This window comes from Aquarana catesbeiana, linkage group LG05 (assembly GCF_042186555.1).
Source record: "Aquarana catesbeiana isolate 2022-GZ linkage group LG05, ASM4218655v1, whole genome shotgun sequence".
Classification (NCBI taxonomy): domain Eukaryota; kingdom Metazoa; phylum Chordata; class Amphibia; order Anura; family Ranidae; genus Aquarana; species Aquarana catesbeiana.
The window spans coordinates 594,497,377-594,525,337 of record NC_133328.1 but is presented as its reverse complement, the minus strand read 5'-3'; the positions used below and the strand labels follow the sequence as shown (position 1 = coordinate 594,525,337).

General features: G+C 38.3%; 1 protein-coding gene across 1 annotated transcript in view; it reads left to right on the top strand.

Annotated features, from left to right (window-relative positions):
- The window catches only part of CSMD3 (CUB and Sushi multiple domains 3), a 1,635,173-nt gene that overhangs the window by 993,214 nt on the left and 613,998 nt on the right, over positions 1-27,961 (top strand). The window contains exons 24-26 of the mRNA XM_073632169.1: positions 6,152-6,308; positions 7,623-7,814; positions 7,985-8,111. Coding sequence (XP_073488270.1) covers positions 6,152-6,308; positions 7,623-7,814; positions 7,985-8,111 — 476 coding nt within the window. The remainder of the gene's footprint in view (positions 1-6,151; positions 6,309-7,622; positions 7,815-7,984; positions 8,112-27,961) is intronic.

The following is a 27,961-nucleotide window of genomic DNA, read 5'->3' as shown; positions in this document are numbered from 1 at the left end:
CTCTATAAATGTCAATGGTCCCAAAAATGTGTCAAAAGTGTCTGATCTGTCTGCCGCAATGTTGCAAGCTGGCTAAAAATTGCAGATTGCTGCCATTACTAGTAAGAAAAATAAATAATAAAAATGCCATAAATCTATCCCCTATTTTGTAGATGATGTAACTTTTGCGCAAACCAATTAATATATGCTTATTGCAATTTTTTACCACAAATATGTAGAATAATACATATTGGCCTAAACTGATGAAGATATTTTTAATTTTTTTATGGATATTTATTATAGCAAAAAGTTTTTTCAAAATTGTCGCTCTTTTTTTTGTTTATAGCAAAAAAATAAAAACCGCAGAGGTGATCAAATACCACCAAAAGAAATCTCTATTTGTGGGAAAAAAGGACATCAATTTTGTTTGGGTAAAATATCACACGACCACGCAATTGTCAGTTAAAGCGATGCAGTGTCGTATTGCAAAAAATGGCCTGGTCATTAAGGGGCAAATCCTTCCATTCCTTAAGTGCTTAAAACATTATACGTGCCTGTTGCACCATATCTTGTTTTTTGCACCATATCTTGGCCTGAAATATTGGAATAAAATTTGAGTAACTCAAGCACCCAAATCTCCTACTGACATAATTTTAATGGATATGAAAAGAATCCCTTCACCCCAGGGGAAGCCTGATGAAAAGCAAAAGCTCATCATAGATATACATTTAGGTTATATGTTGTTTAACATGTTTCTAGTGAATTTAGAATTTAGGTAAAACACTCTACATATGTATAATTCTAATTTCCACACAGCTATAAAGACATTTTCTTTACTTTCTTAAGTATGATAAACTCTGTGGAAAAAAATCACCGAAGTCCTAGAGTTTAAAACTTAAAGAGGAGATCCAGCATCTTGATTTTTTTTTAAAGTCAGCAGCTACAAATACTGTAGTTGCTGACTTTTAATATAGGACACTTACCTGTCCAAGGATCCCGCAATGTTGGCCCCCTGAAGCTGATTCATCCATCGGCTCGGGTGCAGGCACCTCCATTGCAACTAAGGCAAACCAGCAGTAGAGCCTTCAGGCTTCACAGCCTACTGCTCATGCGCAAGCCACACTGCGCTTTGTGAATTGCCCCGTCGTCTTCTGGGACAAACACAAATCTGGAGACAACGTACCTCACCGCGGCAGTGTAGGATGGAAGCCCTGCTTCAAAAACCAAACAAAAAGTGCAAAATGCTCAAAAAAGGTGCTCGATTTGGTTACACCTTGTTTGATTTTAGCCTGGAACTCCACTTTAAATACTGTTTGATACAAAGCAAAAGAATCAACTAAATGCAGTATTCCTGTCTGTATAACACACACAGTATATTTGAGATTTGGTCATTGTACTTTATCCTATAAGTCTTCCATGCAAGCATCGCATGTTTCAATTGCATTAAGCAGATAATAGTCATTCTGGATGTACAGTATGTAATTAATTCTCCTGGATGATGGATAAGAAACTCAGGTTCTACACTGAATAATTCTCAGTATGGCAGGTCAAAAGGCTTTCACAAAACCATGTGCTGCTTGACTAGTTTTTCAAGAACAGTTGTCTTCAGTATCATCCCCATTTGAAGTTCATTTCAAAAGTAATTTATCTTGCGTGGCCTTTCATTGCTCTGCTGTCATGCCCCAAGGCAAAATGATAATTTTAATTTATTTAAAGTGTTAAAACTTTATTTACAAATACATTTAAAGTGTATAGTATTATTTACACCTTGCTTTACCAAGTAAACACATTTAGTGAGTGTATCTTAGACACTTTGTTAATATATCACCTAAACGTGGTGAAGTTCACTACAATTGCATCTTCATAATTAAAGCTTTTCATGATATATGGAACATAAAAAACTCCAAGCAAAGTAACGTCTCATTCAACTCAATCACAAAATTGAAACACCACATATCATCCTTTCTTTTTACCTTTTTACCTTTGAGCACCATTTGAAATACGTTTCAGATCTCAGGGAACCCCAACTGCAAGTTAATATACACTATATTGTCAAATGTATTGGGATGCCTGCCTTTACATGTGAACTTTAATGACATCCCAGTCTTAATCCGTAGGGTTCAATATTGAGTTGGATATAACAGCATCAAATCTTCTGGGAAAGTTGACCACAAGGTTTAGGAATGTGTCTAAGGGAATGTTTGACCATTCTTCCAGAGGAGCATTTGTGAGGTCAGGCACTGATGTTGGATGAGAATGCCTGGTTTGCAGTCTCCGCTCAAATTATTCCCAAAGGTGTTCTATTGGGTTGAGGTCAGGACTCTGTGCAGGCCAGTTAAGTTCCTCCTCCCCTAACTTGCTTTTCCATGTCTCTATGGACCTTGCTTTGTGCACTGGTCCAAATAATTTGGTGGAGGGGGGATTATGGTGTTGGGTTCTTTTTTTAGGAGTTGGGCTTGGCCCCTTAGTTCCAGGGAAGGGAACTCTTAAAGCATTAGCATACCAAGACATTTTGGACAATTTCATTCTCCCAACTTTGTGGGAACAGTTTGGGGCTGCCCCCCTCCTGTTCCAACATGACTGCGCACCAGTGCACAAAGCAAAGTCCATAAAGACATGGATGAGTGAGTTTGGGGTGGAAGAACTTGACTGGCCTGCACAGAGTCCTGATCTAAACCCGATAGAACATCTTTAGAATGAATTAGAGCAGCGACTGTGAGCCAGGCCTTCTTGTCCAATATCAGTGCCTGACCTCACAAATGCGCTTCTGGAAGAATGGTCAAACGTTCCCATAGGCACACCCCTAAATCTTATGGACAGCCTTCCCAGAAGAGTTGAAGCTGTTATAGCTGCAAAGGGTGGGCCAACTCAATATTGAATCCTACGGACTAAGACTGGGATGCCATTAAAGTTCCTGTGCGTGTAAAGGCAGGTGTCCCAATACTTTTGACAATTTAGTGTTTCTACAAGCACATGGTACATTTGCATGATCAAAAAGCAAAATATTGAATGCCCGGGGCAGATAATCTTGTATACCCCATTTCCCTGATTTATGCAACAAAATTATATTTAGAAATACATAATACTCATTCAATTAAACAAATAATAATATTGGCCTTAAAAACAGCCAACAGTGAAAAATGCAATGTCTCTACATTAGTGATTAGTGGAAAAATGTCCCCCAAAAGGATGGTCAGTGTAGAAGTTCTACTTTATATTTGCAGTCAGTGGAGAAATGTTCCTTGCATTGGTGGTTAGTGGACAAATGCCCGCTTTCACTGGTGGTCAGTGAACAAGTGCCCCTTACATTGGTGGTTGGTAAAGAAGTTCCCCTTTATAATGGGGGTTAGTATAAATGAGAGATCAGTCCACCAAAGTTTGCTGTGGTAAAAACTTGTAACAGTGAATGGGGAAAGTATACAGTTCAGAGGGTTTGTGTAACACCTGATTTAATTAACATCCTGTTCTTACATATTAAAAGCATGACAGTACAAAAGGTCCTTTAATCAAAACATGGTGTCATTTCATGCACCAACAGACCTTTGTCAGGTAAGTAGTTTTTTACTTGAAACATCACCATTTTTCAATTCAAGGACATATACATTTTGTACTGGTATGCTTTTTAATTCAAGGAAATAATGAGCTATTGATTGAAACCAACATAGTATAAGTCCTCAGTGAAGAGTTTGAGAAGTGGCGTTACTGGAGCTCAAGACATTTTGTCTACTGTGGTTCGTGTGTGCTCCTATTTTCAATGAAACTCTACCGAACCAAAAAAGCCTGGTTAGAAAACATGTAAAGTAGCTTTCCATGATAGCACCAGTATCTTATTACAAAAACCCCCAAAAAACTATATTTAATCATTTATAAAAACACTGTTTCAGGAGACTACATATACCCCATATATCAGTAGATAGCATATTCCAACATTTATATGTTAACTCATTTTAACTCCTTTCATTAGCTTACTTCCAAACTATAATATACATACAGCCATACAGTGAGTACAGCCCTATGTGAAAATGTCCAAATTGGGCCCAATTAGCCATTTTCCCTCCTTGGTGTCATGTGACTCATTAGTGACTCGTTAGTGTTACAAGGTGTGAATGGGAAGCATGTGTGTTAAATTTGGTGTTAATGTGCACACTGCATCAAATTGTTCTGCATGGATGTCATCCCGGCAGAAAGCCTCTTCTAAAGATGATGCACAAGAAAGCCTGCAAACAGTTTGCTGAAGACAAGCAGACTAAGGACATGGATTACTGGAACCATGTCCTGTGATCTGATGAGACCAAGATAAACTTATTTGGTTCAGATGGTGTCAAGCGTGTGTGACGGCAACCAGGTAAGGAGTACAAAGACAAATGTGTCTTGCCTACAGTCAAGCATGGTGGTGGGAGTGTCCTGGTCTGGGGCTGCATGAGTGCTGCCAGCACTGGGGAGCTACAGTTCATTGAGGTAACCATGAATGCCAATATGTACTGTGACATACTGAAGCAGAGCATGATCCCCTCCCTTCGGAAACTGGGCCGCAGGGCAGTATTCCAACATGATAACGACGCCAAACACACTTCCAAGATGACCATTGCCTTGTTAACCACTTCAATACAGGGCATTTTCACCCAGGTCATGCAACGCTGTACCCATATGAAGTTTTTATCATTTTTTTTCCCCACAAATAGAGCTTTCTTTTGGTGGTATTTGATCACATCTGCAGTTTTTATTTTTTGCGTTATAAACAAAAGAAGAGTGACAAACACAATATTTTTTACTTTTTGCCTTAATAAATAACCCATTTAAAAAAAAAATGTTCTCAGTTTAGGCCGATATGTATTTTTCCACATATTTTTGGTAAAAAATTGCAAAAGGCGTACATTGATTGGTTCGCACAAAAGTTATAGCGCCTACAAAATAGGGGATAGCATTTTTATTATTATCTTTTTTTTACTAGTAATGGCGGCAATGTGTGATTTTTATTGTGACTTTGACATTGCGGCAGACATATCAAACACTTTAACACTATTTTGGGACCATTCACATTTACACAGCGATCAGTGCTATAAAAATGCACTGATTACTGTATAAATGTCACTGGCAGGGAAGGAGTTAACACATGGGAGCAATCAAGGGGTTAAATGTGTTACCTAGGGAGTGATTCTAACTGTGGGGGAGGGGACTGACTTGGGGAGGAGACCAATCGGTGTCCCTATATACAAGGAACACATGATCAGTCTCCTCTCACAGGACGTGGATATGTGTGTTTACACACACAGATCCATGGTCCTGCTCTGTAACGAGCGATTACAAGTGCCCGGTGGTCATCAAGGCCACCGGGGACGTGCATCAGCTCCTCGGTGACGTGGTGGGTGCATGCGTGCCCATAATACTGCCGGGAAGCCGAGGACATCATATGACGCCCGCCCAGGATGGGAGATCCCATCTGCGGGCATCATATGTCTATGGGCGGGTAGGGAAGTGGTTAAAGAAGTAGAGGGTAAAGGTGATGGACTGGCCAAGCATGTCTCCAGACCTAAACCCTATTGAGCCTCTGTGGGGAATCCTCAAATGGAAGGTGGAGGAGCGCAAGGTCTCTAACATCCACCAGCTCTGTGATGTCGTCATGGAGGAGGGGAAGAGGACTCCAGTGGCAACCTGTGAAGCTCTGGTGAACTCCATGCCAAAGAGGGTTAAGTGCTGGAAAGTAATGATGGCCACACAAAATATTGACACTGTGGGCCCAATTTGGACATTTTTACTTAGGGATGTACTCACGTTTGTTGCTAGCGGTTTAGACATTAATGGCTGTGTGTTGAGTTATTTTGAGGGGACAGCAAATTTACACTGTTATACAAGCTGTACAAGCACTACTTTACATTGTAGCAAAGTGTCATTTCTTCAGTGTTGTCACATGAAAGATATAATAAAATATTTACAAAAATGTGAGAGGTGTACTCACTTTTGTGAGATACTGTATATATATATATTTTTTTTTTTCAGTAATCAGGTAGAATACTTTTCCACTTGTAAGCTGGTTTTAATCTTTCTTGTGAACCCTTATCAACATTATTTTGTTTATTACTAAAGTCATGTGTGTCTCTGATTACACAGCCCCATTCATTATGAATATAGAACCAAAAACATTTTACATTTTTGATGTGCCTTTGTTCTACAGATATATGATGGGAGAGACAATACTGCTCATTTGTTGGGAGCCTTTACAGCATCAGCGTTAAGAGGACTGACACTAAGCAGCACGTCAAACCATTTATTTCTGGAATTTAATTCAGACTCAGAAACAACTGATGAAGGTTTTCAGTTAGTCTATACTAGTAAGTATACTTCATAGCAAACTTATTTACAGGCTATATTTAAGTTAATATTTTATTAATTGTCATGGTTAATGTACTGTTTTACTGATCTATTATTTGGGATTTCAAAGTTTTATAGTTAGCAGAGCTTGAATAGTATAACACATGACAAAGAAAAAATATAAGGCAATGCAGGATTTTATATGACAGTGGGAATCTATATTCAACTCAAATGACTCCACCCACAGCTAACCTGTTATGAGTGAAGTTTCCTAGATGAGACAGTGATGCATTCATAAAGTTTTCACAGTAATGGAAAGTGAAAAATCTAAAAATTAGTGTATCAAAAGTAATTGTACATATTACCCAGTACCTTTTTTGCTGCTTGATTGGTTTGATTTTAAACCAAGGTTGATGCAGCTGTTAAGGCTTTTAAATGAGTATGCCTGTTAGTTCAAAAAAAAAAAGCACCTTCGGACTTGCACCATCATAGTATACAATCGTCTCCTTTCTAATAGCGCTTTAGAAACTATGCAATGTTACAGAGCTAAATACACCTTGCTTTGGCACATTCTAATTCCATAAATGTAGGCATCTTTACAGTAAACAATAACAAAGCAAACTACTTTATGATGGATGACACTGGTCAGAGGTCTTTCTGAAAATTGTAATAACTGAATATGATGGTACAAAAAAATCTGACACATCCAGGAATTTTAAAATGTGTTAGTATGCTAGTGCCAATTGTCCTACTGCCTTATCGCCTTATTGCACTAGTGCACAAGTGGATGGATTCTCATTAGAAAATGTGAAGCTCCCTTGACAATAAGAAATACCAGCAGTGTTGCTTCAATTTTAAACTCATTGCAAATTAAATGCAAATGTAGAGAAAGCACCCATGGATGCACACTATTAAAGCTTTTCTGTGGAACTAGTCTGACAACAGACAACAGACTGTTGGAAGAACTGTGGAAGCTAGATTTTGTAGGGGACTTAAATCTTAAGAGGCAGGCCATTGCCTCCACACATTCCAATTTTATTTTAGATGTACCTTCACCCAGACTGCAACCAAAACTTGCATGTAGACCCAGCTTGGACCCATTGTCATAAGAATGCCAGTCCTGGTTGAGGTCCAAGAATTGCATAGTATTGTACCTCTGGGAACCAATGGCTGAAAACACATTATCAGCTTCTACATCTGCCACTCATGAATTCTTAAAAGAAGTGCTGTTAAACCAATTTTAAAAGGTAGATAATATGTATGCTTATAATAATAAACAGAAGGCAAACTGTATATTTTATTAACAGTTTTGTTTCTTTACCAATTTTTTAAAGGCTTTGAACTCTCCCACTGTGAGGACCCAGGTGTGCCACAATTTGGATACAAAATTAGTGACCAGGGACATTTTGCTGGCAGCACCATCATCTATGGATGCAACCCAGGCTACACTTTGCATGGAAGCAGCCTATTGAAATGCATGACTGGAGAGAGAAGAGCATGGGACTATCCTCTACCATCCTGCATTGGTAACAAATGTTCAGTTTTTTTCTATTGGAGTTTATTTTTCATCCACTGCCATCTTGCATTACATTTCTTTTATTTTCTGAAATATTATGTTTACCGTAATAAGCAAATATTGTGATGCCTCTTAGTGTTTGATAATTCTTCTATACTTACTGTTATTATTTTCAATTAGCTGAATGTGGAGGTCGTTTCAAAGGAGAATCTTCAGGCAGAATTTTATCACCAGGATACCCCTTTCCATATGATAATAATCTGCGCTGTACATGGATAATTGAAGTGGACTTGGGCAATATTGTAAGGTAAAGGAGATAATGCTTGAAATTTTGAAAAATTGCAAGAACTATCTTAGCAAATATAAATTGCTGACACTTCTCAATTTGATGTTGACACAGAAAGCTACATATAAATAATCTGTATATGTATACAAAATTCTCATATAAGCACTGCGCTATTGAACTCAATATAAGTATAAATATAAATATAGGTGCTGCTACTTAAAATGCAAATAATAAAATAAAGGGTGAAAAACAATGTAGTGTCAATCTACACGATCACAGTAGAGCAAAAGAACAATAAAAATTATTCAAAAGTGTCCATAATGAAATCAAAAATAATTGTCCATCATAAATAAATTCAAATATCCAAAAAAGAATCAGTTGTGAAAATAGTGCAACTCTTCATAAAGTGGAACATTTTGAACACTGTAGTGCATAAGTGCCAATTAACACCCTTATAGAATGAGGCTCACCAGATTGTAGATTTCAATCGCATATGTGATAAAATCACTTTAACTACTTAAGCCCTGGACCATTTGGCTGGCCAAAGACCAGAGCACTTTTTGTAATTCAGCACTGCGTTGCTTTAACTGACAATTGCGCCGTCATGCGATGTGGCTCCCAAACAAAATTGACGTCCTTTTTTCCCCACAAATCGAGCTTTCTTTTGGTGGTATTTGATCACCTCTGCGGTTTTTATTTTTTGCGCTATAAACAAAAAAGTGCGACAGTTTTGAAAAAAAAAGCAATATTTTTTACTTTTTGCTACGATAAATATCCCCCAAAAATATATAAAAAAACATTTTTTCCTCAGTTTAGGCTGATACATATTCTTCTACATATTTTTGGTAAAAAAATCGCAATAAGCGTTTATTTATTGGTTTGCGCAAAAGTTATAGCGTCTACAAAATAGGGGATAGTTTTATGGCATTTTTATTAATTTTTTTTTTTACTAGTAATGGCAGCGATCACCAATTTTTATCATGACTGCGACATTATGGCAGACAGATCGGACACTTTTGGCGCTATTTTGGGACCATTCACATTTATACAGCGATCAGTGCGTTTAAAAATGCACTGATTACTGTGTAAATATGACTGGCAGTGAAGGGGTTAAACAGGAGGGGGCGCTGCAGGGGTTAAGTGTGTCCTAGGGAGTGTTTCTAACTGAAAGGGGGATGGGCTATGTGTGTCATGACACTGATCACCACTCCTGATTACAGGGAGCTGTGATCAGTGTCCTGTCATTAGGCAGAATAGGGAAATGCTTGTTTACATTAGCATTTCCCCGTTCTCCAGCTCCGTGAGACGATCGTGGGTATCCCCGCGTCCGAGTCCGGAGCTCATGGCAGGATTGCACACGCACCACCAGCGGTGTGCATGCGGCCTCATGGTGGCAAATTCAAAGGGATGTACAGGTACGCCTATTTGCGCAGCCGTGCCATTCTGCTGACATATATGTACATGCGGCGGTCGGCAAGCGGTTAAGCTTTATGCAGATGATCAAACCAATCTCCACTCAGATCTCCTCACAAATCAAATGGATGACAGCTCTCAGACTGTAGTTTCCCATAACATGTGTAATTAAATCACTTTCAGCTTTATGCAGATGATCAGCCCAATCTCCACTCTAATTTCCTAAGATTTGATTGGATGACAGCTCTCTCCACATGTAGAGATAAAATTAACACAAAGCTTCCAGTAGTGTGAAAACCTCTTGGGTAACAGATTTAATGAAAAAGTAAAGCACTTACATCACAGATAAAAACAAATCGCCTTTGGTATACGTTAGTTACATGCCGGGTGCTTGCGTTCTGTGTCTCCAACCCTGCCTCGCTCGCACTCACAGATAACACTCTCAGTGTCAAGATTCAGTTGCTGTGTAGCCATGCCTCTAACATGTTTCATTCCAACTTGATCACAGGGGATGGCTGCACGACACAGCAACTGAGCTTAATTATCCCGCTCCACCCCTTTCAGGGCAATCAACATATCCACTCCACACCCACATTTACAGTAATGGGACCAAATAGTTTAGCTATCCTAGTGTCCAATTAACCCTCCACTAGCCAAACGAGAATTATCCATATGTACAATTAACCCCATTTGTACTGGATGAAATTCATCCACGGTTTCCATTCCAACATATTAATCCTATGGGACAACATATATCTCCATTCATGTCTGCAGTTAACCCTTCAATTAACCCTATCTTCACCAAATGTAATTCATCCACAGTGATTAATCTACCATACTCAACTAATGAGTGATTAAGGTGTCATTAATAGATGAGCTGAATTATGTTTAAAACCACTTCCCGCCCGGCCCATAGCAGATGACGGCCGGGTGGTGGTTCAGTTATCCTGACTGGGAATCATATGACGTCCAGCAGGATAACATGCCGTGGGGGCGCGCATCGCAGCGATCGGTGGAGCGGTGTGTCAGTCTGACACACCGCTCCACCGATCTTAGTAAAGAGCCTCTGTTGGACGCTCTTTACCACGTGATCAGCCGTGTCCAATCACAACTGATCACGATGTCAATAGGAAGAGCCATGGATTGGCTTTTCCTCACTCGCGTCTGACAGACGCGAGTAGAGGAGAGCCGATCGGCGGCTCTGCTGACAGGGGGGTCTGCACTGATTGTTTATCAGAGCAGCTCCCCCTCAGATCACCACACTGGTCCACCAGGGATCGCCACTAGGACCACCAGGGAAGGGGGCAACATGTGGATGGCCAGGTATGTACCCCATGGCCATCCACATGTGCCCAATGTGCCCAGTCAGTGCCTAATCTGTGCCAATCAGTGCCCACAAATGGGAAAATATATAGCAGTGATGCCCAGTAATGCTGCCCTTAGGGGATTGGTGCCATCAATCAGTGTCATCAGTGCCACCAGTCAGTGTCCATCAGTGCCACCTGTCAGTGCCCATCAGTGCCCACCTATCAGTGCCCATCCGTGCCACCTATAAGTGCCACCCATAAGTACCCATCAGTGCCACCCATAAGTACCCATCAATGCCACCTACAAATGCCCATCAGTGCTGCCTATGAGTGCCCGTCAGTGCTGCATACCAGTGCCACGTATCAGTGCCCATCAGTGCCGCCTATCAGTGCCCATCATCAGTGCCCGTCAGTGCCACCTCACCAGTGCCACCTCATTGGTGCCACCTCATCAGTGCCCATCAGTGCCGCCATATCAGTGCCCGTCAGTGCAGCCATATCAGTGCCCGTCACTGAAGAAGAAAACGTACTTATTTCCAAAAAATTTTAACAAAAACAAAGAAAAACGTGTTTTTTTTCAAAATTTTCTGTCTTTTTTTTTTGTTGTGCAAAAAATAAAAACCGCAGAGGTGATCAGATACCACCAAAAGAAAGCTCTATTTGTGGGAACAAAATGATAAAAAAATTGTTTGAGTACAGTGTAGCATGACCGTGCAATTGTCATTCAAATTGCGACAGCGCTGAAAGCTGAAAATTGGCCTGGGCGGGAAGGTGTCTGGTATTGAAGTGGTTAACATACATAGACCGTGGTGGATTGATGATGTGTAAACTCTACAAAACCAATCCAATGCATGCAAATACAAATAAACTAAGGACTAACTTTATATTCAATGACATTTTAACATTCAATAAGATTATATATTTTTTAATAAGTTATTTCAAAATTAGTTAAAAATAAATCCTTGAAACCAATTAGATAAATTAATAAAATTAACCCATCCACAATTTTAATAAAATTCCTAAACTACTAATAAAAGGTTAGCATAGGAAGATCAATAATTACTATTAAAACAGTTTAAATCTAGGTCTGTTCAACCCCCCCGAAAACCCAGAGAACTCTCTCCACCCCCCAAAACTGGAGTCCCTGGATCCCTCCCATTGAAGCGTCTGTAGTGTTCTGATACACTGTGATATTTATATCCCTTAATGATGTTAACCACATGTTCACACCCCCCGGTTTGGTTCGCACCAGAACTTGCGAACAGGCAAAAAATTAATTTGAACACGCGAACACCATTAAAGTCTATGGGACACAAACATGAAAAATCAAAAGTGCTAATTTTAAAGGCTTATATGCAAGTTATTGTCATAAAAAGTGTTTGGGGACCCGGGTCCTGCCCCAGGGGACATTTATCAATGCAAAAAAAGTTTTAAAAATGGCTGTTTTTTTTCAGGAGCAGTGATTTTAATAATGCTTAAAGTGAAACAATAAAAATGAAATATTGCTTTAACCGGTTCAATACAGGGCATTTTCACCCCCTTCCTTCCCAGACCAATTTTTAGTTTTCAGCGCTGTCACACTTTAAACGACAATTGCGCGGTTGTGCGACGTTGTACCCAAACAAAATTGATGTTCTTTTTTTCACACAAATCGAGCTTTCTTTTGGTGGTATTTGATCACCTCTGCAGTTTTTATTTTTTGCTCTATAAACAAAAGAAGAGCGACAATTTTGAAAAAAACACAATATTTTTTACTTTTTGCTATAATAAATATCCCAATTTTAAAAAAAACAAACAAATTTTTTCCTCAGTTTCGGCCGATACGTATTCTTCTACATATTTTTGGTAAAAAAAATCGCAATAAGCGTATATTGATTGGTTTGCGCAAAAGTTATAGCATCTACAAAATACGGGATAGATCTATGGCATTTAAAAAAAAAATATTTATTTTTTTTTTTTTTTACTAGTAATAGCGGCGATCGTGATTTTTTTTCGTGACTGCGACATCATGGCGGACACATCGGACACTTTTGACACATTTTTGGGACCATTCACATTTATACAGTGATCAATGCTATAAAATTGCATTGATTACTGTGTAAATGTGACAGGCAGTGAAGGGGTTAACCACTAGGGGGACACAAGGGGTTAAATGTGTTTCCTAGGAAATGCTTCTAACTGTAGGGGGTGGGGACGTACAAGGGGAGGAGACCGATCAGTGTTCCGCTGTACTGGGAACACAGATCGCTCTCCTCTCACCTGACAGGACGTGGATCTGTGTGTTTACACACACAGATCCACGGTCCGGCCCGGTTAGCGGGCAATCGCGGGTGCCCGACAGACATCGCCACCCGAGCAACGTGCGCGCCCCCCTAGACGGCCGGGTACCCGAGGCCGTCATATGACGTCCACCCAGGATGGGAGATCCCATCTGTGGACGTCATATGTCTATATGCGGGTAGGGAAGTGGTTAAATATCATGCCTGGGGGGTGTCTATGGTATGCCTGTAAAGTGGCGCAGTTTTCCCGTGTTTAGAACAGTACCACAGCAAAATTACATTTTTAAAGGAAAAAAGTCAAAAAACAGATTACCCCTCTGACACCACGTGATGTCTGAGGGAGGCAGGGTCGCCCATTTACATCACTGAGTGGCCCCGCCCTCAGCTATATAACAGCTGTCACTAGAAGAAGCATCACTCGGTGGGAGCCTCCCATAGAGGCGGAGTTGTTGCGGCTTTTTTTTCTTTTTCCGTTCCGTCGGGCGGCTGAGATGGATCTACATCGTGGGACATTTTAATTTTTTTATTTTTTAATAAAGGACTTGTCCCAGAGTGTCTCCTGTCTTTTTTCTATTTTGGACACTTTTTTTGTGAAATGGTAGGGGTACAATGTACCTGTTGCCAATTCACATAGGTGGGGAGGCTGGGATCTGGGGGTACCCTTATTAAAGGTGGCTTCCAGATTCCCATTAGCCCCCCATCCACAGACCCCCTCAACCACTGGGCAATGGTTGTGGGGATGAGACTCCAAAGCATCCCCCCATCTTGAGGGCATGTGTCCTGGTTCGGTTCAGGAGGGGGGTTGCTCTCTCATCCCCCCTCTTTTCTAGCAGCCTGCTAGGTTGTATGCTCAGATAAGGGTCTGGTATGGATTTTGGGGGGACCCCACGCCATTTTTTAAAAAATTTTGGCGCAGGGTACCCCTTAAAATCCACACCAGACCTGAAGGGCCTGGTATGGATTTTGGGGGGACCCCCATGCAATTTTTAAAAAAAATTTTGGTCTAGGAATTCCCCTATGCCATTTTTTCAATGAGTTTTATCCATGTTGCCGAGACCCGACAATTCATTACAGCCGCGATCAGTTTTAAATTTTGCTGTGGTACTGTTCTAAACACAGGGAAACTGTTCCACTTTACAGGCATACTATAGACACCCCCCAGGCACAATATTTAAATGAATATTTAATTTTTATTGTTTCACTTTAAACATTATTAAAATCATTGCTCCCGAAAAAATTGCCATTTTTAAAACTTTTTTGCATTGAAATATGTCCCCTGGGGGAGGGGCCGGGTCGCCAAACACTTTTTTATGACAATAACTTGCATATAAGCCTTTAAAATGAGCATTTTTTGTTTTTCATTTTAGTTTCCCATAGACTTTAATGGGTTCCGCATAATGTTCGTTGTTCGCCAAACATCCGAATAACCAAAGTTCAGCCTGAACTTATGCTCGGGTCGAACAGTTCACCCATCCCTAATGTTCACCAATCCTCACTTTTAAACTTTTTTTAGTACATCCTATATACATTAGTCCACAAGGGCAGACCAATGTGTACAATATTGTCTCCAAAATTAGGTGCCTTTCTGTAAAACCATCTGTGAGACCATCCTTTATTTACAGAAAAGCACCTAATTTTGGAGATAATATTGTACAAAAAAATTATTGATCCTCCATCGAAACTCACATTCTGGCTATAAAGAAGGGGATTTTTAGCCTGTTGAAAATTTAAGGCGTGTCATCACACAGGAAACAATATGAAATGACGCACTACATTTATGTCTAATAATACCGGTCGTGAATATGAGATTAAAGATCTCATTACTTGTGACACCATGCACGATGTATACGCATTGGTCTGCCCTTGCAGACTGATGTATATAGGACATACTAAAAGAAGTTTAAAATTGAGGATTGGTGAACATGTGGCTAACATCATTAAGGGATATAAATATCACAGTGTATCAGAACACTACAGACGCTTCCATGGGAGGGATTCTTCTTCACTCTCCCTGCATGGAGGGGTTCAAACAGGGTTAGGGAACTCTCTAAGAAATAAACTAAATGGACATATTTCCTCTGAACTTTAGGTTCAGGGGGGTTGAACTAGATTTAAACAGTTTTAATAGTAATTATTGATCTTCCTATGCTAACCTTTTATTAGTAGTATAGGAATTTTATTAAAATTGTGGATGGGTTCATTTTATTAATTTATCTAATTTGTTTTAAGGATTTATTTTTAACTAATTTTGAAATAATTTATTTTTAAAAAAATTATAATCTCATTGAATGTTAAAATTTAATTGAATATAAATGTAGTCCTTAGTTTATTTGTATTTTTATGCATTGGATTGGTTTTGTAGAGTTTAGACATCATCGCTCCACCCTGGTCTATGTATGTTAAGCATAAATTAGGTCATCTATTATTGCCACCTTTTTCACTCATTAGTTGAGTAAGGTAGATTTATCACCGTGGATGAATTACGTCCAGTGAAGATAGGGTTAATTGAAGACACGGATGGAGATGTATGTGTTGCCCCATAGGATTTATATGTTGGAATGGAAACCGCGGATTAATTTCATCCAGCACAAATGGGGTTAATTGTACATATGGATAATTCTCGTTTGGCTAGTGGAGGGTTAATTGCACACTAGGATAGCTAAACTATCCGGTCCCATTACTGTGAATGTGGGTGTGGAGTGGATATGTTGATTGCCCTGAAAGGGGTGGAGGGGATATTTAAGCTCAGTTGCTGTGCCATGCAGCCATCCCCTGTGATCAAGTTGGAAGTAACGAAACATGTTAGGGGGGTGGCTATGTGACAACTGAATAATGACGCTGAGAGTGTTATCTGCGAGTGTGAGAGAGGAGGGATTGGAGACATAGCACGCAGGCAATGTAACTAACATATACAAAGGGCGATTTGTTTTTATCTGGGATGTAAGTGTATTACTTTTTCATTAAAACTGTTACCCAAGAGGATTTTACACTATTGGAGTCTTTGTGTTAATTTTATCTCTACATGTGGAGAGAGCTGTCATTCATTTGAATCTGAGGAGATCTGAGTGGAGATTGGGTTGATCATCTGCATAAAGCTTAAAGTGATTTAATCACACATGTGATTGAAATTTACAATCCGATGAGCCTCATTCTATAAGGGTGTGGATTGGCACTTTTGTGCACTTTGGTGAAGGATCTACGGTGTTCAAAATTTTCCACTTCATTATGGAAACTTTGGAATAATTTTTATTGTTCTTTTGTATATGTATACAGGCTAGAACTTTTTTTTTTTTCAAAAACAAATTCCTGTTTCAAACGAAACATTGACACTAGTTAACTTCTCTTGAAAGTGTGGGGAACACTAATAAATAATTCTGAAGAAATAATATGAACAAAACAATCAAAAAAAAAAACAACTTCTCCTTTCCTCTGCTCTCCCCTCCATCCTTTCCTATCCTTCATTATATTCTCTCCTCTCTTCTCCATCTTATCCTTCATTCTCTCATCCTCTCCTCTCTCCTTCCCGCCAATCTATTCTCTCAGTTCCCCTCATACTTTCCTCTTCTCCCCTTCTAACTCTCCACTCCTGTCTCACCCCCCCCCATATCCTCTTATTCTCTCCATCTCTTCTACAGTACACACTACAGTAAGGCCAGTGTATTGTAAACAAGACAGAGTAGTAGTGATAACTAACAAGAAACCAAATGTTTGACCTTGCTTGTTAGAGTTTTAAGCCAAAAAAAAAGATTTATTTTTTCCAATTAATATATATTATATTTAAAATTATATTTATATTTCACATCTATTTATCTATCTACCTATCTACCTATCTATCTATCTATCTATCTATCTATCTATCTATCTATCTATCTATCTATCTATCTATCTATCTATCTATCTATCTATCTATCTATCTATCTATCTATCTATCTATCTATCTATCTATCTATCTAGTCCCAGTAATTATGCCATACCTCTCAATATTAATCAGTTCCATTCCTTGAATTTAAAGAATAGTTCAATAGTGATAGAAGACTACAAAGTCCTATTACACTGTATTTCCCCTGTAGCATCAGTAATTTGGAATATCTGAATAATTATGTCTGTAATGTGTGGCTTACAGTTGTTCGTTTGAACAAACAGTACTGAAAATGATGTGAAGCAGTACAGGCAAATCCCACAATTAATCCATGCGGGACTATAGCTAATTAATCATGACAACTGCCTCAAATCTGTTATATTCTATGCATTATTGCAGTATCAACTAGAGAAAAGCAGCCAGCATTAGCTCACGGTAGCAGTTAAAGATGCCAAAGCAACACACATGGGAGTAAATACTACTCACGGTGAAAGTGCAGACTTAGTGGAAAATACCCCTATTTAATGTTGAACGTGGAATCCAACATAAAGTGTTTCCATGTGGATGCTTTGTAATTTGGGAGGTAGTTTGATTACTTTTTTGTGCAAATGCTTTTTAATGCTTACAGCTTAAAGTAAGAAAGCAACTAGTACAGACCCGCCCTAAAGTGTAACTTGAATTGCTGACCAAACCCACTGATCCAACTGTCCAACTCCAAACAAAATTTTCTTTACAGCTATCTGTTCCATTCGGGGATTGTTTTTATTCCCACTGTGCTTGACACCTGTCAAGTTGACAACAATCTCCTATATAGAAACAGAAGTTGAAGTGCAAACTCTTCCACACTCTAATCAAACTGAAAAATAAAAAGTTTCGACTGATGTTTCCCTTTAATTTAGTCTGGGAAATTTTCTTTTTTATATATCTTATTTATAAGTTACTCTGTAATGCTTTAAGACTTGGTACTGATGTTTGTGGTCATGGGTTATGACACTCAGATGCATATGTGCATTAATCATATGGAGCAGTAAGAGCAGAGGTTAGTTTCATTAACTATCTTATAAAGCTATCTGTATATAAAATCACTAGTAAATACTTTGAAGACATACATCAAGTTATATATAGGTAAATCCCATTAATATAAGACTCATCTTTTCACAACACTGTTAATAGGCATGTAGGCAAAAAGCATCAAATTTTATTTATTTGATTAAATTAATTGTGGTCTTTTTGAAAAAAAATTTTGTTCCCCCCTTCTCTCCTGTACATCTCTTCTCCATCCTGTAGTGACCTGTATATTAACACCTTTGCCTCCTTTATACTGCGCATTAACCCCTAATTTTGATACTCACACTGCATGTGACCTGCACATCTTCACCTCCTCCCTCTGTGTATGATCTACAGTATAATTTAATGATGCAGTGTATCGAGTGCACCATAACCAAGCTCCATGTTTAACCACCTCACTACCAGTGTTTCTCCATTTCCAAAAAGTTGAAGCTAAGAAATAGATTGCCTTGATTTGTCTACTTTCAAAAAAGGTATTGCAATAAAATATTCCCATTGCACATTTTCCTGCAAATGGCTTATAGCCAGTGGGTGCTGTAGCAACTGCCGGATGGGAACATGTAACAACACAAGGTTAAAGCATATATCAGCAGCACACTGTGGCATGCCTGATGAAGGGGTCCTGTGTGACCCCAAAACTTTTCAGCTCTTTGCTGTGATGTGATCATTCTAATACATTTTCAGATGCTGTTCTAAAGATCCATGGTGTGCTGGCAATGTATGATTTAGCATACATTTCTAAATCCATGCTCAGGCAATTGAAAATACCCAGAAAAAGCAGCCTGCACAATATCCTGATATACAGTGCCTTGAAAAAGTATTCATACCCTTGACATTTTCCACATTTTGTCATGTTACAACCAAAAACGTAAATGTTTTTTATTGGGATTTTATGTGATAGACCAACACAAAGTGGCACATAATTGTGAAGTGAAAGGAAAATGATAAATCATTTTCATAAGTTTTTACAAATAAATATGTGAAAAGTGTAGGGTGCATTTGTATTCAGCCCCCCTGAGTCAATACTTTGTAGAACCAGCTTTCGCTGCAATTACAGCTGCAAGTCTTTTTGGGGATGTCTCTACCAGATTTGCACATCTAGAGAGTGACATTTTTGCCCATTCTTCTTTGCAAAATAGCTCAAGCTCTGTCAGATTGGATGGATATTGTCTGTGAACAGCAATTTTCAAGTCTTGCCACAGATTTGCAATTGGATTAGGTCTGGGCTTTGACCGGGCCATTCTAACACATTAATATGCTTTGATCTAAACCATTTCATTGTAGCTCTGGCTGTATGTTTAGGGTCGTTGTCCTGCTGGAAGGTGAACCTCTACCCCACTCAAAAATCTTTTGCAGACTCTAACAGGTTTTCTTCTAAGATTGCCCTGTATTTGGCTCCATCCATCTTCCCATCAACTCTGACCAGCTTACCTGACCCTGCTGAAGAAAATCATCCCCACAACATGATGCTGCCACCACCATGTTTTATGGTGGGCATGGTGTGTTCAAGGTGATGTGCAGTGTTAGTTTTCTGCTACATCTAGCATTTTGCTTTTAGGCCAAAAAGTTCAATTTTGGTCTTATCTGACCAGAGCACCTTCTTCCACATGTTTGCTGTGTCTCCCACATGGCTTCCCACAAACTGCAAATGGGACTAGGCATGTGCATTTCGTTTAGTTCCGAATCGAAATTCGGACGAATTTTTCATTATTCGGAAATTCGGATGCATCCGAATTTCCGAATGACAAAAGTAAAGAATTTAAACGAATCCGAAAAAAAACGAACGAATTCGAATCGAATTCGAAAACATATTTGAATCGAATTCGAAAACATATTCGAATCGAATTCGAAAACATATTCGAATCGAATTCGAAAACATATTCGAATCGAATTCGAAAACATATTCGAATCGAATTCGAAAACATATTCGAATCGAATTCGAAAACATAATCAAATTAAAAAAAAATAGAAAACGTTTTTCTAAAAAAAACAATAAGGTAGAATATAAAATAATAAAGCAATAGAATATGTATATATATATATATATTTTTTTTTTATGCTTTTCTTTTCTATTATTTTATATTCTATAATAGTATTTTCAATTCAAATTCAAATTTATTCTATACGAAATTCGAATTTCGGAACATGGCTTCTGAAGTTTGAATTTCGTATAGAATGAATTTGAATAGAAATGATTAGAACAGAAAATAATAGAAAAGTATAGACTATAAAAACAATAGAACAGAATAGAAGAAAATATATATATTCTGTTCTATTGTTTTTATAGTCTATACTTTTCTATTATTTTCTGTTCTAATCATTTCTATTCAAATTCATTCTATACGAAATTCAAACTTCAGAAGCCATGTTCCGAAATTCGAATTTCGTATAGAATGAATTTGAATTGAAAAGACTATTATAGAATATAAAATAATAGAAAAGAAAAGCATCAAAAAAAATAGAAGAGAATAATACAAAAAAATGACCGTATTTATCGGCGTATAACACGCACCCCAAGTTTAGGAGGGAATTTTAAGGAAAAAAAAACTTTTAGGAGGGAAGTTTAAGGGAAAAAAACTTACATTTAAATGCCCATCATTGCAGCCTTCTCAGTGCAGCCTTGCCCCAGTGCAGCCATGTCAGAGCAGCCTTGTCAGTGCAGCCTTCCCAGTGTCCATTGCAGCCTTATCCCAGGGCAGCCTTGCCCCAGTGCAGCCTTGCCCCAGTGCAGCCTTGCAGCTCGCAGTTTGAAAATCCTGTGATCCCCTGCGATCCTGAGCTTCAAAATCGCCGACCGCGATTTGAAAATGGTGCCGCCGGCGCCAAAATACACAGAGCCGGTCCTCGGCTCTTCTCGGCGGCTCTCGTTCACTTTCGGCTCCACTTGTAGTCCCGCCCGGGATGGGCGTGACTGTGAGCGGAGCTATCTGATCCTAGCCGAGTACACTCGGCTAGGTTCGGGCGGCACTCGAGTGAAGCCGAAAGTGGCCGAGAAGAGCCGAGGACCGGCTCTGTGTATTTCGGCGCCATTTTCAAATCGCGGTCGGCGATTTTGAAGATCTGTCAGCTCAGGATCGCAAGGGATCGGCGTATAACACGCACCCATGATTTTCCCCTGATTTTAAGGGGAAAAAAGTGCGTGTTATATGCCGATAAATACGGTATACATATTTATATATATTTTTTTTATTTTTATTTTTTTTCTATGCTGGTCTATTGTTTTTCTATTCTTTTCTATTCTTTTCTATTTTATTCTAATCTTTTCTATTTGAATGCAAAATCATTCTATACGAAATTTGAATTTCCGAAAATGGTTATACAGAAACAGAATGAAATAGAATGAAATCGAATTCTAATAGAAAAGACTAGAACAGAAAAACAATAGAACAGAATAGAAAAAAAAAAAAAAAAAAAATATATATATATATATATATATATATATATATACACATATACACACACATCTTCCGAAATTGGAATTTGGTACAGAATGAATTCAAATAGAAAAGATTAGAATAGAACAGAAAATAATATAAAAGAATAGCATAGAAAAACAATAGAACAGAATAGAAAAAAATATAAAATATTCTATTCTAATCTTTTCTATTCGAATTCATTCTGTACCAAATTCCAATTTCGAAAGATGGTTTTATTTATTTTTATATATATATAAAATATTTCTTTCTTTTCTGTTCTCTTGTTTTTCTATTCTATTCTTTTCTATTAGAATTTGATTTCATTCTATTTCTATATAACTATTTTCTGAAATTCGAATTTTGTATAGAATGAATTTGAATTCAAATAGAAAAGATCAGAATATAATAGAAAATAATAGAAAAACAATAGAACAGAATAGAAAAAATATTTTTTATATATATATATATATATATATATATATATATATATATATATATATATATATATATATATATATATATATATAAAACCATCTTCCAAAATTCGAATTTCGTATAAAATTAATTTGAATAGAAAAGATTAAAATAGAGTAGAAAGAATAGACTAGAAAAACAATAGAACAGAATAGAATAAGATATAATATATATATATATTATATTTTATTCTGTTCTGTTCTATTGTTTTTCTAGTCTATTCTTTTCTATTCAAATTCAAATTCATTCTATACGAAATTCGAATTTCAGAAGCCATCTTCCTAAATTCGAATTTCGTATAGAATGAATTCAAATTCGAATAGAAATGTTTAGAATAGAATAAAAAAGAATAGCATAGAAAAAAATATATATATTATATTTTATTCTCTTCTGTTCTATTGTTTTTCTAGTCTATTCTATTTCTATTCTAATCTTTTCTATTCAAATTCGAATTCATTCTATACGAAATTCTAATTTTAGAAGCCATCTTCCGAAATTCGAATTTCGCATAGAATTAATTCAAATTCGAATAGAAAAGTTTAGAATAGAATAGAAAAGAATAGCATAGAAAAACAATGGAACAGAATAGAAAAAAAATATAATATATATATTTAACCATCTTCCAAAATTGGAATTTGGTACAGAATGAATTTGAATTCAAATAGAAAAGCTTAGAATACAATAAATTATATATTTTTTTCTATTCTGATCTATTGTTTTTCTATGCTATTCTTTTATACTTTCTATTCTATCCTAATCTTTTCTATTGGAATTCGATTTCATTCTATACGAATTTCAAATTTCACAAAATGGTTATATATAGTTTACTTTTTCAAATTCAGTTTGTTATTGTTTTTTTCGAATTTGATAGTTTTTTTCGAATGTGGTAGAAATTTTTCGAATTTGACAGTTTTTTTCGAATGTGGTAGAATTTTTTCGAATTTGACAGTTTTTTTCGAATGTGGTAGAATTTTTTCGAATTTGATAGTTTTTTCAAATGTAGTAAGAATTTTTTCGAATTTGACAGTTTTTTTCGAATGTGGTAGAATTTTTTCGAATTTGATAGTTTTTTCAAATGTAGTAAGAATTTTTTCGAATTTGATAGTTTTTTTCGAATGTGGTAGAAATTTTTCGAATTTGACAGTTTTTTTCGAATGTGGTAGAATTTTTTCGAATTTGACAGTTTTTTTCAAATGTGGTAGAATTTTTTCGAATTTGATAGTTTTTTCAAATGTAGTAAGAATTTTTTCGAATTTGACAGTTTTTTTCGAATGTGGTAGAATTTTTTCGAATTTGACAGTTTTTTTCGAATGTGGTAGAATTTTTTCGAATTTGATAGTTTTTTCAAATGTAGTAAGAATTTTTTCGAATTTGACAGTTTTTTTCGAATGTGGTAGAATTTTTTCGAATTTGATAGTTTTTTTCGAATGTGGTAGAAATTTTTCGAATTTGACAGTTTTTTTCGAATGTGGTAGAATTTTTTCGAATTTGATAGTTTTTTCCGAATGTGGTAGAATTTTTTCGAATTTGACAGTTTTTTTCGAATGTGGTAGAATTTTTTCGAATTTGATAGTTTTTTTCGAATGTGGTGGAATTTTTTCGAATTTGACAGTTTTTTTCGAATGTGTTAGAATTTTTTCGAATTTGATAGTTTTTTTCGAATACGGTCGAATTTTTTCGAATGCGGTCGAATTTTTTCGAATTCGAATACGAAACGAAACGAATTACGAAAACGAATGTAATGAATGCAACGAATTTAACTAAACGAATTAAGTTAAATAACGAATCGAAACGAAACTAAACTAAACGAATTTTTTCATCCTGCACATGTCTAAATGGGACTTCTTTTTACTTTTTTTCAACAATGGCTTTCTTCTTGTCACACTTCCATAAAGACCAGATTTGTGGAGTGCACAACTATTAATTGTTCTGTGGACAGATTCTCCCATCTGAGCTGTTGAGCTCTGCAGCTCCTCCAGAGTTACCATGGGCCTCTTGGGCTTCTCTGATTATTGCTCTCCTTGCCCAGCCTGTCAGTTTAGATGGATGGTCATGTCTTGGTAGGCTTGCAGTTGTGCCATACTCTTTCCATTTTTGGATGATGGATTGAACAGTGCCCCGTGAGATGTTCAAAGCTTGGGATATTTTTTATAACCTAACCCTGCTTTAAACTTATCCACAACTTTATCCCTGACCTGACCTGTCCAGTGTGTTCCTTGGCCTTCATGATGCTGTTTGTTCACTAAGGTTCTCTAACAAACCTCCGAGGGCTTCGCAGAAAAGCTGTATTTATATTGAGATTAAATTACACACAGGTGGACTCTATTTACTAATTAGGAGACTTCTGAAGTCAATTGGTTCCACTAGATTTTTGTTTGGGGTATCAGAGTAAAGGGGGCTGAATACAAATGTACGCCACACTTTTCAGATATTTATTCATAAAAAAAATTTGAAAACCATTTATCATTTTCCTTCCACTTTACAATTATGTGCCACTTTGTGTTATAATCCAGTCCAAAAAGTCAGAAGCATAAGAAGCCAGTGTAAGTGCAATCACATGAAATGTCAACACAAGCATTTCCTTGATATCCACACTACCTCTTTGTTTCTATTAAACTCTGGGGTCTGAGTGGGTGGTGAAATCACCGTGTCCAGCGCCACCCAGATGTGACATCAGATGTGATGTCACATCTGATGAAACATGTAGGGTAGGGCTGGAAGCATTGACATTACAATGCACCCGTCCGGTACTCAGATGATTTTGAAGTTGACAAGTGCTTTTGTTTTTTTTTAAATATTTGAGCTTTTGACCTACTTTTTCATAATTTTTTTTCATTGTTTTTCACATGGTATACATATACGAGGTGTTATCATATGAGGCTGCAAGACAGAATTTCATCCTTGAGGGTTTGCATATCCGTTTGAGTGATATATGACCACTCACAGTTTAGGTTTTATTGTCTTCCGGTAGTAGTAAAGAACGAAGTAGACTGCTAATGCCCTGTACACACGGTCGGATTTTCCGATGGAAAATGTCCGATCGGAGCGTGTTGTCGGAAATTCCGATCGTGTGTGGGCTCCATCGGACATTTTCCATCGGATTTTCCGACACACAAAGTTGGAGAGCAGGAGATAAAATTTTCCGACAACAAAATCCGATCGCGTCAATTCCGACCGTGTGTGGCCTGTTCCGACGCACAAAGTGCCACGCATGCTCAGAAGAAATTCCAAGACGGAACAGCTCGTTCTGGTAAACTTAGCGTTCGCAATGGATGCAGCACTTTCGTCACGCTGCAATGTTAAAAATGGTTTAATACAGCGCACTCTCTTCTTCTTTATAATGTGACAAGAATTAAGTAGTTTTGCTGCTCATATTCACACACACTTCTCACAAAGTTTTATTTTTGTTTTTTTATTGGGATTCCCTGAATATATTGTTATTAGTTGTCACATCTGACAGAATTTTTTTTTTTATTTAATTTTTTTGGGGATTTTAAGCCTTTTTTTTATTTAATGTTTGGATTTTTTCAAAGGCTGATCTTTGTTCAATGTTATTTTTATTTTTACTCCAGAATATTTTTGGGTGTGTTTTGTGTGTCAAGTTACCCCAACACCATTGATATCTTTTATTATTTAATCTCAAGGAGATTGTTTGGTGTTGGTGTCCCTTGTTCATTTCACATTGTATATTTGAAATGTACCTGAATCCTCACAAACAAACTGTCATTTTTGAAGTAAAACACATAGGAGAGTATAATTCAAAACAAAAATCCTTTATTAAGGGATCAGAACCAAACAAAGAGGAAGGCAACACTGGCTCAACATGAGAAATTAGCGAAGCCTGGGACCCCCACGGCAGACATCAATTCTTTAACATCAAAATTGGTGGCCTGAGGAGTCCATATGTAAGGGAGGGCAGTCTGGTCCAGAATTCGCAGAGATCCGGATAGCAGCAGATGACATCTGTGTCCCAAGGCTGTGGTACCACAAGAGGTTGCATTTTTTGGCCGACCAGACTGGATCCGGGGTCCTCACTTTCTGGTCTTCCTTTCACGCTTCCTTCCCGGCTGTGGCTGTGCAGTTGGAGATGTGGCAGGAGGAGGAGTAGGACCTGGAGAAGGACTGGGAGGACCTGGAGGAGAGGGAGGATGAGGAGGAGGACCTGCAGGAGGAGGAGGAGGACCATCGCAACGGTGTGTCTGAGCTGTCATTTAGCCCCTCATACCTTTGTTAAGAGCCTCCAATATGAGCGCCTCACACAAGACTTGTTGGCCCTCCTCCATCCTCTGCATTTTATATTAAATGACGGCAGCAATGTCCTCCTCCATGGTCTGTCGTGCTCCCAGGACCTCTGTAGCCCTCCAAAAGAGTCCTCTGGCAGCCTCCTCTAGGGCACTCCTCCTACTGCCACTTTCTCTTTTCAGGGGGGGTGGAGGGACCTGCAGATCAGCCAGCCGGCTCGGCCCGGCCACCTCCTGGCTGAGACTTCCCTGTGTATGAAAAAGGGACATGGTTGTAATGTTTTGCTTCATCAATCACAATCCTAAATTAGTACTCCCAACTAACATCTAGTTAACATCATTGATTGGACAAGCAGAAATATTTAGAAGAATGCTATACCTGACTCAATCTGGGCTCCTCCACATGTTGTCTGGAAGGCCCAGGTTGGGCGTCAGAAGCCTCAGCCGGGGGGGAAGAAAGCGTGGAAGGAAGACTGGAGAGGGATGGCCTGGGTTCAGTCTGGCCTGCTAGAAAATGCAGCCTGTCATAGTACAACATCCTGGGGACATAGATGTCATCTGCTGCTCCGGATCTCTGTGAATCCAGAACTTTCTTCTTCTTAGATATGTGCTCCTCAGGCCACCAATGAAAATCTTTAAATAGGTGATGTCTGCCGTGGGGATCACCTGCTTCACAATTTCACACAATTGCACCAGTGCTGCCTTCCTCTTTGCTTGGTTCTTGAAATGGGGGTGTTTAATCTCCCACAGACAGGGCAGCTCCCTTAAGATATCTATGAATACTGACATGAAGTCATTGTCTTTCACTAAGATATCCATGTTCACTGCAAGACACAACACAAGACAAAGCCTAATGTCAGACAAAACTCTCCTAATCTTGTTACAATGTAGGCTTCAATGTAGAAGCAGTATAGGCACAAGTTTGTCTCTTACCTTTGTTCTTACGATCGGCGCGTCCAATGCTCCTTCCTCCGCTCACAGATCGTACGTAATACGCACGCGTGTTACGCTTTATACACACTGCGCATGCGTGTAACTCCGCCCGCCCCTGACGTTCTTTCTAGTCTATTCCCCGCCCCTTTTCATTCGGCGCAGTGGGTGAAGAGCACATGGCGGAGTCAGAGCAGGTGCGTGCTAATTATATCAACAAGGAGGAGGAGGAGGAAAGCCCGGATCCGGACACATCCTGATCCAGAAGGAGACGTTTTAAGGCCACAAATATGTCCTTTGGGGAGATGTTGGAGATGGTCGACATCATGAAGAAGTCCGACTATGACGGAAAGTATGGGCCTTACCCCAACCCCAATATACGAAAGGCCAAGATCATGGCGAAAGTGATCTGCAGAAGAATTTCGGGGTACGACGATTGAAAGATCAGCTCAGGAAGCTGTGGTCGGACCTGAAATTGAGAGAGCCAGAGCAGTACCGAAAAATCCGGAGAGTGCTGCAAAAAAGTAAGTAGTTGTGCTGTGTTCCTATTCTTTCTGTCTTTATTGCGTTCGTGCTGCTCCATATGCTTTTATTAATTGTAACGTTTAAAAGGGCAACTTTAATGTTCATGGGCCCATTATTCGTTCGTATCAAACATTATTCTTTCGGCCTCTAAAACACCATTGTTTAGGCCATATGCATTTTCCCACATTTTTTTGGGGCCTACTTGGATGCCAAATAGTTGTTTGTGTAGATGGGTTTGTTACTAGAATGAAATGCAAACTAGATTGTGTGTAAGGAGAGGACACTGAGCAGCTGTTTTCGCATCTGGACACTGGAACACTAGTGTGGGACACCAGAACAACATTTTTATTAGGGGGCCA